The sequence below is a fragment of the Cryptotermes secundus genome, unplaced genomic scaffold (assembly GCF_002891405.2).
Source record: "Cryptotermes secundus unplaced genomic scaffold, Csec_1.0 scaffold1606, whole genome shotgun sequence".
In the NCBI taxonomy this organism is placed as follows: domain Eukaryota; kingdom Metazoa; phylum Arthropoda; class Insecta; order Blattodea; family Kalotermitidae; genus Cryptotermes; species Cryptotermes secundus.
In genome coordinates, this window is record NW_019738371.1 from 1570930 (window position 1) to 1585404 (window position 14475).

General features: G+C 43.2%; 1 protein-coding gene across 1 annotated transcript in view; it reads left to right on the forward strand.

Annotated features, from left to right (window-relative positions):
* LOC111871016 (RNA polymerase II elongation factor Ell) overlaps positions 1 to 14475 on the forward strand; it is a 335544-nt gene that overhangs the window by 158612 nt on the left and 162457 nt on the right. The window contains exon 2 of the mRNA XM_023863729.2: positions 13226 to 13273. Coding sequence (XP_023719497.1) covers positions 13226 to 13273 — 48 coding nt within the window. The remainder of the gene's footprint in view (positions 1 to 13225; positions 13274 to 14475) is intronic.

The following is a 14475-nucleotide window of genomic DNA, read 5'->3' on the forward strand; positions in this document are numbered from 1 at the left end:
GCGTCTGATCGCTGTGTAAGCGATCTATTCCGATTCTCCAGTGCCCGAGTTAGGCAAACTTCTAGCGCTGTGAGGACACAGCCTTGCTGAGCCAGCAAATTCTTACCCTACTTGCCATTACTGATGTTTACATGTTGCGGCAATAGCTGTGCAACACTGTTCGCTCGTCGCGAACATTTTGGGCAGTGGCTTACCTCTACTATCTCAAATTTGGGGCACAACAATTAAGTACATGAACAGGGGTTTCCCCACCCCTTGGCACTACAGCCCCAGTGGGCCTAGGCCTACCTCCATGAACTTCTCCATTCACTTCGGTTTTTCTAGATCTTGCACATTCGGTAGGACTCCTTAGGCGGGTGATCAGCTAGTCGCAAGGCCTCTACCTGTACACAAACACAGAAGAACGCACACACACAAACTAAACATCATGCCCTGAGTGGGATTCGAACCCACGATCCCGGTTTCCAAGCGAGCGAAGACAGTGCATGCCTTAGACCGCTCGGCTACCGTGACCGGCTTACATGAACAAGTTTACCTTTACTTTTTACCACTTCCAAGTAATTTATAGTTCATTATCCACCAGTTATCCTGCCATCCGGCACTACGTTGTTTAAATACTGATAGTATCGTAAAATGCCCCCACAACGCAAAAGAACAGAAATTATGCTTGTCATACACAAGAGAACCCGCTTTGGCCCACGCCGTTGTAATTGATTCGCACCAGCCTCGTTACATTCACGTAACGCACGAGACTTAACTTGGAAAACCCCGTCGCCTCTGTTATATAATATGTAGACAGGAAAAAATTTGCCGTTCGCCATCCATGTAGGAAGCAAAAAAGAAAGCGGGAGAGATTATTGGCAAATGAATTCAATGATATTTGCACTCTTCAGCCGTGCTTTTTTACTTGTCACTGACCAGCAGCTGTGTGGGTTTGTTGAGCTCTGGTAAATACCAATAATGTGGGAAAGCATTTTAACAGAAGAGAAAACACATTAAAAGTGCAAGTGATGTCGAATGCTTTCGAAGTCCACGTTATTTAAATACAATTGCTTGTTGGTCTACAAGCACTAATTAGGGGCCTCAGTTAATATGTAATTCATTATCGATGTACTCTGTGGTTTAGTGGTCAGAGTTCCTGGCTACAGATCCAGAGGTCCGGGTTCGATTCCCGGCGCTACCAGATTTTCTGAGAAGTAGTGCGTCTGGAACGGGGTCCACCCAGCATCGCGAGGATAACTGAGGAGCTCCGGTCTAAAAACCGAGATTAACGGCCATGGGGATTTGTTGCGCAGACCACGCGATCCCCTTTATCCGCTAAACTCGGCACTAACTTCGCCGACAAGCAGCGGTCGCTGGGTCGGTATAGTTGGCTTGCGGACTGAAACCACGGTTTTTTTTTGGTTGAATCCTTTTACGTTTTTTTTCCTCTTGTTTCCTCCCTCTTCAAATACCACAAACAAGTTCCATCTTTAATATTACATATCACCGTTGTGTATCTTGCTTAAACATATACAGTAGCAATGGGTTGTGTATAGGGGCTCGCTTCTTTTTAAATGTGTCCCTTTATGTATCAGTGATGATCTGTTGTTATTGCCGGCTGCTAGTGTTTTTCCCTTTCACCAAATAAAAATTGAAAACTTACAGAACTTGTAGTAAAAAAAAAAGAAATAAAGTAAAGCTATCCCTGTAACAGGCCATGGAGGCCCATAGAGCTGTGAGATGTTGAGGTTCCCACATTTTCTAGACAGTCGGCTCATAGATGGCGGTAAGGGTGTCAGTCGTACGCGCCGGCCGCCCTTTACCCCCAAGAATATTCCTAGTACTCATTTCTCTTAGAGGCTGAGGCGACCCCTAGTGCGGCCGGAAGGATTAGGTCAATTGAAAAATCCACCTCATTGGGACTAGAACTGACGACCTTTCGGCTTGTAGCATAGTGCCTGAACCAACTACGCTATCGCGTGCTCCACAGAACTTTTAGTAGATATTTTAAAATATACCTAGAAATGCGCCTTGTCCCTGTGTCTAAAATGTTCTCCTTCATTACACAATTAAAATGTAAGTAAGTAAAGTAAAGTTATCCCTGTAACGGGCCGTGAAGGCCCATAGGGTTGTGAGACGTTGAGGATGCCACATTATCTAGACAATCGGCTCAAATATGGCGGTAAGGTTGTCAGCCTTACGCTCCGGCCGCGCTTTACTCACCAGGAAAATTATTTAGTTAATTCCTGGTACTCATTTCTGTTAGAGGCCAAGTCGACCCCAGGGCCATAGTGCGGCCGAAAGGATGGGGTCAATTGAAAATAATCCAATGACCTCATAAGGACTTGAACCCGTGACCTTCCGGCTTCTAGCCTCTTAATTTCCTCCTGAATCAGGTTTTGATTTGTTATAGTCGTTCCCAAATATCTGAACTGTGCCACATTTTCGAAACATCTGTTAGCTATCTTTATGTTCGCAGCAACATATACTTAGTTTTCTCTGTGTTTACTTCTAGACCAGCCTCTTTACTTGCGTCAATTAAAGTTTGTGTGTTTTTCTGTATGCTATCTACATTGTCACCCAGTAGATTCACATCATAGTTCGTTTACTTTTACTGTTTGATCACACTTTCAAGTACTTAATTTTCTTATTGTACTCGCTTTCAGTAAGGTTGAAATTCGCATCCCGACAAGTGCCAGTAATGAGATTTGAAACAGCGATCCCAGGATATGAATGTCGGCCTGTGTGTAGCGTCTCATAGTCGTTATTGAGCGCAGTTTCCTTCAAGGCGTGTTCTACTGGCCATGAGTAGGTTTGTCTGTAGACTGGAGACGTGTTTTGTGCGGAGTGTGTATTTCTGTGACGATTGAGTTTGTTATTGGCACAGTGCCAAATGTGCGACGATATTGAATAAAATTGTGAGTAGTTTTCAATTTCCTCGCCTCGTGTTAACTACGTAGATTGCCAGTACAAATTACTGAAACTTCAAGAAGTCATTAAAATGCCATCATTTCTAGGTGTCACCTTCTAATCAATAAATGACATTTTTTGCACATTTGAATTAGTTATGTGCATGAAGTGGTTTAATTGACGGCCAATAATTCTTGCCTCATGCCATTTTTTGCTGTACAGACCTGGTATTTAAAACGTATGCAACAAAAAGATAATTCTGGCTTAATTTTACAGGGTAACTCGACAGCTTCGTGGTTCGTACCTCTATATATGAATTTTGAAGAATTGGCAAACCTGTAAAGAGAAAAAGTTTCCCTATGCCGGATTTAGCACCATGCCACGAAGAATTACAGAGGAGTGGAGACAAAGATCCTCTCGTCCTTAACTTCGGCACTGTACTAAAGCCATGGATTTTGGAGATCACTCCCCTCAACTTCTTTCTGCTTACTATTGTATCCTCTCCAGCTCCTGGCTTTCGCCGGCCAGCCCCGAGTGCTTATCGCTGCTAACTTTGACAAAAAGGCTAGATGACTGGAGGTACATACAGCAGTGGCCCCCTGGTTAACGAAAACCACTGTGAACTGAAATTATCGTTAATCGAATACAGAAAATACATTTGAAAGGCTTAGGTTGTTCCAAGACGTTGAGAACGCAGATCATGATATTTGAAACACGCAGTTTTATTAAATAAATATTATAATGAAGTATTGAATAATTAATATAAACGTGATTAATAATGACTAAATAGAGCATAAAAAGGCGCAGAAATTGACAATAAAACATGCTCAAAATTGAGCAATCATTAGAGGTATTGGTTGAGATGCTGATGGCTCCAATTGTGCTCTGTTTCTTAAGAACTTGATTAAATATCAATGACTGAAAAGCAGTCCTCCCGGGTCCACTTAAGAGAGCACGTGTTGGGCGAAGTTGGCCGCAACGTGATAGCGAACACGTCGTTAATCTGTGGCATCGTAAACCGAGGGACCGCTGTAGAGCAAGAGCAGGAGCTGAAGGGAAATATGGAGGGGATGCAGCCTTGAGAAGGGTTGTTGTGAGTGGTCACTTCATCCCCGGGTAAGGACCACATATCCATTGTGGGGAAAAGAAAAATTATCTCCATTCTTTTCGGCGGTCCATCCAGTCGGGCTCTGTATTGACTAAGCTAAGACAGTTCTTATTATTTTTAGTCATTACATCCATGAAAGGTGCACGCGGTAGCGTAGTTGGTTGAGGGGACGAAAGGTCTCGGGTTCAAGTCCCGATGAGGTCACTGGATTCTTTCAAATGACCTAATCCTTCCAGCCGCACTATGGCACAGGGGTTCACTCAGGCTCCAACAGAAATGAGTACCAGGAATTAATTAAATAATTTTCCTGTGGAGTAAAGCGCGGACGGCGCGTAAGGCTGACAACCTTACCGCCATCTTTGAGCCGATTGTCTAGATAGTGTGGGGCTCTCAACCACGGCCTGGTACAGGGATACCTTTACTTTACTTATCTCCATGAAAGCCGTATTGTGCACGACTGTTATCCATTTCAGTTTCTAAAAGCTGTTCAGTGAACTAGGGAAATTTACTGTGGGATACAAACCGGCCTTCAGGCCGTATGAGTCCTGTATGGGTTGCTAGAACTCCACTTGACTGTGTAAGTATATTTAAAGAATACCGGTTCGAAACTTTCCAAGGGAAGTTGTAGATAAGACAGTATGTGGGTTGGTGCCTTCAGTTTTTCACGTGGGCATCTGAAACATAATCTGTATGTGGGTGGAATAAGAACTATGTGAAACAGTGCGTTGACGTCTTTCAAATAACGTTCTAGATAAATTCTTGACATGAAATTACATAAGTTTGATAACTGTTGCTAGAGTCATAGTTTTCTAACTTGACACTTCGTGTATATGTGCTTATTTCTGCGGACACCTGCAGTGCGTTTGAACCCGCGCTGGATAATGCCAACTTTTCATAAACTTCTGTCGAGCGTCCGGGGAGATAATCCTCGTATGTATATAGCATTTAAGGCGTTATTTATGCGAAATACAGTTTATAACGTTGCGTGGAGTCGCGTCTGGCTGTTAATCCTAAAGGCTCAGGGGAAATAACACGGTCGTGTACTTTTTTATTACTCTCTTGACATTTCTTTGCAGGAAGCTGAAATTAAGTTGGAAGCGGTGGTCTTATCACATAACTCACAAATGGCATCCGACTTATTCTCTAGAAGCTAATAGTTGCTATTCAAGAATTATCCAACATTTTATGAAACCCGAAGGTTCATTACCGTCTTCACAAGAGACCGTCACTAGGTGATGGCACAGAAAACACCGTTTCCTCAATTGTTGCTTGATGATTTACTGCTGCAGAGAAATGTTTACCGCACAGTTACGTAGCAAATTGCGCGGCGCGGATCCACAGAGAACGCCGACTGGAACACCGCCTTTGTTGCTGCGTGACAGCGTACGTGACGCGTCCCCCTGCTGCATATGTACTGGTCATTACCTAACGACGACTCTTTCTCTGCCTCCACAGTTCTTGCTTTGAGCAAATACGCCACAATATTAAAATGGATCTTAGGGCAGTAGAGTTGGACCGAAGAAGGGCGAAGTAACAGGAGATTGGAGAAAACTGCATAATGAGGAGCTTCATAACTTTTACTCTTCTCCAAGTGTAATTACAATGATGAAATCAAGGAGGATTGGGTGGGCAGGGCATTTAGCACAAATGGGGGAGAAGAGGAATGCATGTAGGATATTTGTGGGAAAGCCAGAAGGAAAGAGACCACTGGGAAGATCAAGGCGTAGGTGGGTGGATAGTATTAAAATGGATCTTAGAGAGATATGATGGTATGGTATGGATTGGATTGACCTGGCTCAAGATAGGAACCAGTGGAGGGCTCTTATGAACACGGTAATGAACCTTCTGGTTCCATAAAATGCTGGGAAATTCTTGAGTAGCTGCGGAATTGGCGGCTCCTCAAGAAGGGCTCAGCTCGATGAGTAAGTAAGGGAAGTAGAGTGTGAGGCTGTAGACTGAATTCATCTGGTTCAGTGACAGGCACTTCGTTACCAGCTGAGCGACTATTAGGATCCCTATAGGGACTTCGCTCATTTGAGTTAATTAGTTTAATAACATTTCTAATGAAAGCAGCCTGTTCGTTTAGCTGACCACTCACCTCCAAATTGTGAAAGTGCTGAGACACGCATGATTCATAATGCAGAGCGGTCCATTTCGTCCTCATATCTGTAGGCAGACACAGTTAATGAAAATAGTAGACCCGGCACGAGAGTTGCCAAAACTTGCATTTCCCTAACGCTTTAAACATCTGATGTGAGAACGAGGATGTGTCATGTAAGGCAGTGACGTCAGTCGTTGCATCTTCGTTATGAAGTTTTTTTTTTAATTGCTAGTGGGGTGGGACGAAGTCCCTTGTACTGCGGCCACTTCTGGCCTATTGTACCAGCCCCAGATGATAGATGAGGGTGATTGTATAGCAATTGGTTAAATGAAGATTGGCAGGGGATACCGAAGTACTCGAAGAAAACCTTCCCCAACGCCACTTCGGCCACCACAGATCCCACTTGACCAGACCCGGGATCGAACCCGGGCCGCCGCGATGGGAAGGCAACGACTGACCGCTTGAGCTATGGCGCGGCCCTCGTTATGAAGTTACTGGATGCTGGTTACAGCGCCCTTTCTGTATTCATACGCCGGTGGGAAGTTCAGACATATATACACAGGCTTCCTGCACAAAGCATGACGTATCCTGGTTTGTAGAGCAGATGGACTTCAGTAGATCATGTTTATTGGTACCCGAGGAACGCTTCTGGTTCGATTCAATTATTTTCACTGTCCGTATTTTGCCAACCCTGCTCACAACGCTTCACCGCCTTGTACGTAGTTGGGCCGAATGCGGTAGTTTCAGTAATAAAGTAAAAATACAGCGTGTTTCATGTGAAATATGCTTACGAACCTGTGGGTCTTGTAATAACGCTACCTTCATACATAGGGGATTAATGGACCAGATGTAAACTTTGTAGCATGTGTTTATATGGAACTCTTCTCCCTTCATAACCAGTGTAGTGATTTAAAAGTTATCTTTAGAGCCCATTGAGAACCTGGTTGGATACCTGTATTGATATTTGTGTATGTAATATTGTATAGTTTGTAGGCGTTCTCTATATTCTTATCCTCTTTCGATGATTTCGGTCGGGGGTGTGGTTTAGAATTTAAGCATATTTGATCACAGTGAAAGGATATTAGGATTTTGAAATCAGATTTTACTAAGAATTATGAATGAGTACCACTTAATGTTGCTCAGCGAGTTAAACCAGATTTCGGAGGTGTGACTTATAATCCCCTGACTGGAGATATCTATGTTTGCTGCCTGTAGTTTCCCGTAACGACATTGTGGCGAGGTGCGTAATGGGAGAATGAAGTGTCTATTGCATAATGAGGAACTTCATAATTTGTGTTGCTAACCGAATATGGTTAGGGTGATAAAATGAACGCAAAAAAGAAACATACTCTTATTCAGACAGATCTGTACTTGAATATGGATCATTTTAAGGTCCTTGAATTATAGAGGAATCCATAAAGCTTATTCTGTATTATAACACTTTGTTACCTCACTTATCTTGCTAAGCATGATATAAATTTTTATGTATATGTGTAAATCGTGTTTATAAAAATCTTGAGCATCTTTACCAGTCTAGATCTGACTCCCTTGAGGATGACAATCTGATGCCGAAATATGTCGGGCTTTCAGTTTAGTATATGATGTCTCGTGTTGTAATTTGACGGAGCGCTGAAAACTTGTGTAGTTAGTTAGTTATTTATAGAGGGTGGGTTTCCCCATGCACCGCGACCAGTTTGATCTATTGTGCTTCCCTCTATGATATTCTACCAGTCTCTATACCCTACCGATAAATGGTGCTTACCATCAGTCCCGCCGAGCAAGCGAGTTCGGCCACTTGCTTAGCGGTGTCTATAATGCTTTCCCCATCTACCGGAGGCCTTAGAGACTATTGTTGGGTGGGAAACGTCCTGGCATTTGGCTCAGTGATAAAACTTCTGTAAATTGGTCATATAAATTGGGAAGTGGCGCGGATTTGAGCTGTGAGAAATACGCACAAAATGCTGGTAAACTCCAAACGAAGATGCCATTTTGAACACGCAGGCGCAGATCGGAGACTGTACAAAAATTGAAATTGTCCTTGTCTGTGGATTGGATTCGACGGGTTCGGTGCACATTCCAGTTTTGGGCATTTCTGAATACGGCAATGAACGTTTGAGTTCCATAGAAGGCGAGGAATTTCTTGACCAGCTGACTGAATATCAGCTTCTCAAGAAGGACTCTCCTCTGTGGAGTTAGTTGTGTTGGGAAATATCAGAGTATATATGAAGTTGTTTCATGCTTTGAATTATGTAAGACGTTTGAGATCTGTGTTATCTATACTGTATAGGTTGTCATATGTTTTACGAAAGTTGTATGATTGTAAATAAACTGCCCCTCTGAACTTTTGGCAATACATAAGTTGGAGATACCAAGCGCGAGAAAATTCGCAGTGACTTTCCAGTCAGGTCTCAAACCCGTTTGACACGGTTCAGACATTGCATTTATACTTTCTGATTAGGTGACTGGTGGACTCCATCCCGTATTTGTATCGTGCTTGTGCAGTCCATTACTTGTTTGTAATACAACATGGTACGGGCCTTCAGCTAAAGATTAAGGCCTATATGTTTATTCCGAAGTACTGTGTAAACTGCTGTGGTTTCCATCAGAGACCAGGTGAGGCGTTGGCCCTAGTGCTTAGCGTCGTTGATGCAACATTCATGACCTCTCGTCAGGTTATTGAATCACACGTCAGTGTGGTATGTACAGGCAGGCACATCTGAGATGCGCGGTGAACGAAGTGACAACTGTAACAGGGTTTTCTGCTATGTTCGTTGGTTTTACCCAGCTAATCAACATTCCACTCTTCCCCCTTACTCATCCATCAACGCCCCCTGGTGTCTGCGATAGGCCTGCTTGGGCAGTACATTGTTACGTCTTCGGTCTTTCGTCACTTGGCTTGTTACAGAGTAAGAAAGCAAAAAGAAAATTCTGTTCGCTCTAGATTACGAGATATAATTTTTACATAAAACTTGTTTCGTGTTCTTGTGTTTGTGAATTGTTAATGTTTAACACATTGACATTCAGTGCTTGGAAGGCTGCAGAACGTCACTCGGTCATGTTGGCTGCTTTCACAGGTGTGAAATCCGAATGAACGGCCAAGTTGGATAACACTCATTGGCTGTAGGCCTACATACTAGGGTGTTGGTGATAATTTTAGGACGTTTATTTCAAAATCACGGAAAGAAATTGATTTCTGCCTGATAGTGAGTGAGCAAAACCAAGTAATATATCCATTAACACTCCGTAGAGGTGAATCGTTGAGAAGTTGCGAGTCACTGAGCTACTCAAGAATTTCCCAATATTTTATGAATCCTGAGTTTCGTTTGCCTTGTTCACAAGAGCCCTCCACTGACATCTGTCCGAAGCCAGACCAATCAAGTCTGTACCACCCCAAATTCATTTTAATATTCTCCCACCTACGTTCAGGTCTTCCTAGTGGTAGTCTTCCTTCATGTTTCCTACCAAAACCCTATATGCATTCCTCTTTTTTTTCCCCCACGAATGTATCAACTTGTTAAATATTAAAAGTACTGTTGTTTGAAATAAGGGTGTTTATAAGACGAAAAATGTATACCTATTGCTGGTTAATAATGGAATTAATTTTCAGTGAAGCAGTTACTCTGCCACTATGTGCTTATACTGTCAGTGACAATTTGGATTACTTCAGACAGGAAGTGTCCCTTACGTGCTGCTTAAATTGGTCATTTCGTTCATCTTGCGGCCGTCTTAATTGTATGTAATCATGCGCCCTGCTGCTTGAAAGAGGAAGTGCTCGTAATTCGGCAGTACAGTAGCAGTGGCAGGAACAGGACGAGGAGGGGGGATGCTTGATAAGACTGATACTCATCCATACGAGTACTGGGGAACCAGGACCTATGCTTCTCCGTTATTACAAACGCTTAAAATAATTTTAGCAAACTATAAGAAATGTCTGAATATGTAAGATTTGAGGTTTTCACGGCGGTGGCTATGAAAAAAGTAGTCTTCTGGGATGTGGCGCAGTGTAGAAGTTGTGTTAACCGACGTTTCGGAGGAACGAATCGCCTCCATCTTCAGGGTAGAAGACAAGAAGAAATCCACGAGCGAACCAGCGTGAGCAGTCTGTTGCACCTGCTTACGCTGGTTCGCTCACGGATTTTTTCTTGTCTTCCACCCTGAAGATGGAGGCGATACGTTCCTCCGAAACGTCTTTTAATACAACTTCTACACGACGCCACATCCCAGAAGACTGCTTTCTTCACTTCACTCTTTGTTGACATGAATTATTATGACTCGCTGAATAGCTTGGTTAAGAGGTAACGTTAGATTTGTGTTTAGAAGGTACTTGGTTCGAATCTCAGCCGCAGCAACGGCTCTCCTGAGTCCCGCCAGCAAATGCTGGGTTAGTACTCCCTTTCGTTCCAAACCCTTTCCATTTGATCGTACCATCCGACGCTGTACTGTAGTCTCAATACTGATGTCATCGTTAAATAACCCACGAATATGTGAGAATCAACGTAAGGAAAAGTCCTGTGTTAACTGAACCCAAGGCGTAGACGTTCTCCGCGTTGCAGTGCAGTAAAGGCACGTCTTAATTTTGCCATTTAATGAATGCAAGACCACTCTCTGCAGAAGGGAGAAGTTTATGGGTCATTATATGGATTCTGTTGACCAGATTGTTAAGCGGCCTTCTGTTACAGCAGTTCATTTAGTTGCTAGCCTACTTCGGTTACTGGTTTATGTGTCAGTAAACAAGGCGGTGTATTATGAGGACAGTTTGATTTCTTTGTTTTCCTATTGACTTTCACCTTTCTTCTCTGAAAAGTACTTCAAACTGGTTACACAGTTTTTAATTTCTCAAGCTTAATAAAACAGTGGAGGGCTCTTGTGAACACGGTAATGAACCTTCGGGTTCCATAAAATGTTCGGAATTTCTTGAGTGGCTACGTGACTGACGATTTCTCGAGAAGGACTCAACTCCATTAAGTTAGTTAAGCGTTATGAAATGGTCATGCTAATATTATGTTGGACGTCGCCCATTATTGTACCCAGTGTTTCATGAATTAGTTTAAAACATTTTGTATTGCTTTCTTTTTTGTCTTAATATCCTGAATACACCTTTTACTCTTCGTCAGAGCCCTCGTTTGAGGCTTTCCATTGCGATTTGATAGGGAAATGTTCCTTATCAAAGACCGCAGCTTTGATGCCGAAGTCTTATACATATGTGCAGTCGGCCAGAGTGTTGACCGGGAGGGTAAGACATCTGTATGACTTCTCCTCGATGAAACGTCAGAATATTGAGAAGTAAATTTTCCTTGATACCAGACAAACACTATTGTTGGCGATTCGTTGCCCAATACAGTATGTGTTTTACCTAATATAGGCCTGAATGACGTTTTCTTCTCGGGAGACTATATTGATTGAGCCGGGCTAATAAGAACTTGAGGAACTTGCTCTTTACGCGGCCGGTTGCAGCAACTTTCACGTCATACCCCAGTAGTTGTGCACAATAGGAGCAGATATGTGATTGTGCAGCAAGGGAAACGCAAACTGCATCGGTCTACAACATCCATTGCCGGTCTGAGTGTTTTCACCTTCATGATGCTCTAATTGCAGTATACCAGGGATCATCCAGTTGTGGTCAGCGATCCACATCCCACCCGCGACACAGTTGGCACTTATGCGGGTGGTCGAGAAGTACCAGCTTTTATGGAACCAGAGGGTTCATCATCTTGTTCACTAATGCCCGTCAGTGGACCTTGCCCTGAGTCAGACAAAACCAGTCCCCACCATCACACCATATTTCTGTAAGATGCTACTGAATATTCTCAAGTTGTCTCTTATCCTGAAGTTTTCAGAGCATATTTCTTCACAGCCCTGCACACCATTCCTCTCGTCCACCCCACCGCCTATCTCATCTTTGATTTAATCGTTATGGCAGAGCGAATGGCGATCACAATGGCCCCGTGAGGTTTTATCCCACAGGATGGAATTCCCTCGAGATATGCAGGCCGTATATTGTGTCAGCGTTCTACTCACCATGTTCCTCCAGGTTTGTATCAACCTACAAGATTAACACGGTGTCACAACTTAAATAAAATGTGAATACTGTCACGTGTATGGGGGTACGCGCGACGAAAATGACGAATTCTAGTTCCAGTTATTGCATTTATCATCACTTTCGTTACACTCTCTCTTGATGACATTTAAATACAGCGTTCCTACCGATAACTCAGAACTCAAAACTCTGTCACTCACTCACTCACTCACTCACTCACTCTGTTCACCGTATTGCTGGAATCTCGTTATATGGCCGCGGCATGGACCACACACACAAACCAGTCTCTCTATTGTTGAGGTTTGTATACCGAGCCGTTGCATAGCAACGGTCGCGGCGTGGACCCCCATAGAAAACCAGTCATGTGATAACTATCTTGCCAGTCTATTGGCGCACTGATAACTCAGAACTCAAAACTCTTGTCGCTCACCCACTCTGTCTTGGTTATTCCTGGAATCTCGTTATAAACAGCCGGGGCATGGACCACACACAAAACAGTCTCTATACTGTTGAGGTTTGTATACCGAGCCGTTGCATAGCAACGGTCGCAGCGTGGCAGTCATGTGATAGCTATCTTGCCAGTCCATTGGCGGGCTGACTGTTGTTTATCACCGAGTTATAAACATTAGTCCTATTGTTGCGTGCACGTATCGCCAGTCCATTGGCTCGCTGACTGTTGCCTAGCACCGAGTTATAAACATTAGTCCTATTATTGCGTGCACGTATCGCAGGGTGTGTATCGAGCCGTTGTCTGGCAATGCGCTGACATGTAGCAATACCAACAGAATAGTTATACAGAGCTATGTACACACTCTTTGTGTGTGGGATTTTTTATAGAAAAAATCTGGAACGCCAGGTTTTGAATTGAAGGACGATGAGCGATTCCAGAATTAATCCACCCATTATTTTTGTGGTGAACATAATTTTGTATTCCCACGAATTTGAATTTGTATATATCTCCAGATGATTATTGCCTTTATTGAATTTCCATCTTGCCAATGATTTTTATATTGTTACAAGTTTATATACTTAACATACGGAATTATAGATACATAAATTAATTAATACTTTGTCTTCTTTTTTGCAGAACAAGACCAGCCAACATCCGACGATACAGTTCCTAGGAAATGAAGGGGTGAGTGCAGTGCTATTTTCACTTGTAAATTTTTATCGTGTAATATCCACCGAAGATATAAAATCTGTGCTGCCTGAAAAACAAAGGAGGATTCTTCGATCGTGTATTTACCTCATTTTTTGGTCACACTTATAGCCATTCGACGGTAGAAACGAAATCCTTTGATTTTGTGTCTTAACGGTTCAGTAGGTAGTATACTTATTGCGGATGCGACTAGTATGGAACCGTGAGTTCTCTTTAGCCCTCGGCCTAGCGGCCTCCATAGTCTAGGAGTAACGTTCCCACCTCATGACTCGTAGTACGCGGGTTCAAATACCCGGCGGAGGTCGTCGAATTTTTAAGGGCGGAAAAATTCAGGGAACAAGTCCTCCGGGAGGAACTTTAAGCCGTGGGTCCCGTGTCGTAGCTTTACGGCATGTAAAAGAACCTCATATCTCCAAAGGAGGTCACTGAGCCAAATTAACGGACGTTTTCCGTCCAACAGCAGTCACTAATACCTCCGGTACATGGGGGAAGCATTATAGATACCTCTCAGCTAGTAGAACCGGTCTCGCTGGCTGGGCGGGACTGATGGTATGCACCAGTACCGGTAGGATATGGAGACTGGTAGAAATCATAGAGGGAAACACAATGGACCAATACAGGTCTAAGTGCATGGGGAAACCCACCCTCTCCAATAACTAACTAACTCATTAACTAGCCCTCGGCCTAATTTCACAGATGAGAGAAACTAAGAACATTAACATTTACAAATTACTCAAATTCCAGGCATAAGATTAATCCCTACATATTGTGATAACCAATCCTTATGGTCCAAATTCGTTTTTCTCGTCCATAAAATTTAAAGCGTAAGCAATAAGAATGGGATATTGGTTGTCGTATTTCGTTAAGGGATCGCGGGACCAGATGCTGTACTGAAGGGTACAGCCGGCCCTGTACGCGACTCTGTGTTCAGTAATAATTCATACACGCCTGTATAGTGTAGGGATGTACGGAAAAGCAGAGTGACGGCCAATAAGAAACTTCTGAGTTTAGGTCCTGTTATCTGGAATACTGTTCTTGTATGAATTGGTCGTTTTATTCATAGTGTTGCTTTGAGCCCGTCCCTGCCGTAACAGTACATGAGGTGATCAGTCTTGTAATTCAGCTGAAGGCTCCTTTCCCACGAGCGTTTGTGGAATTCTGCTTTTTATGAGCGCCTC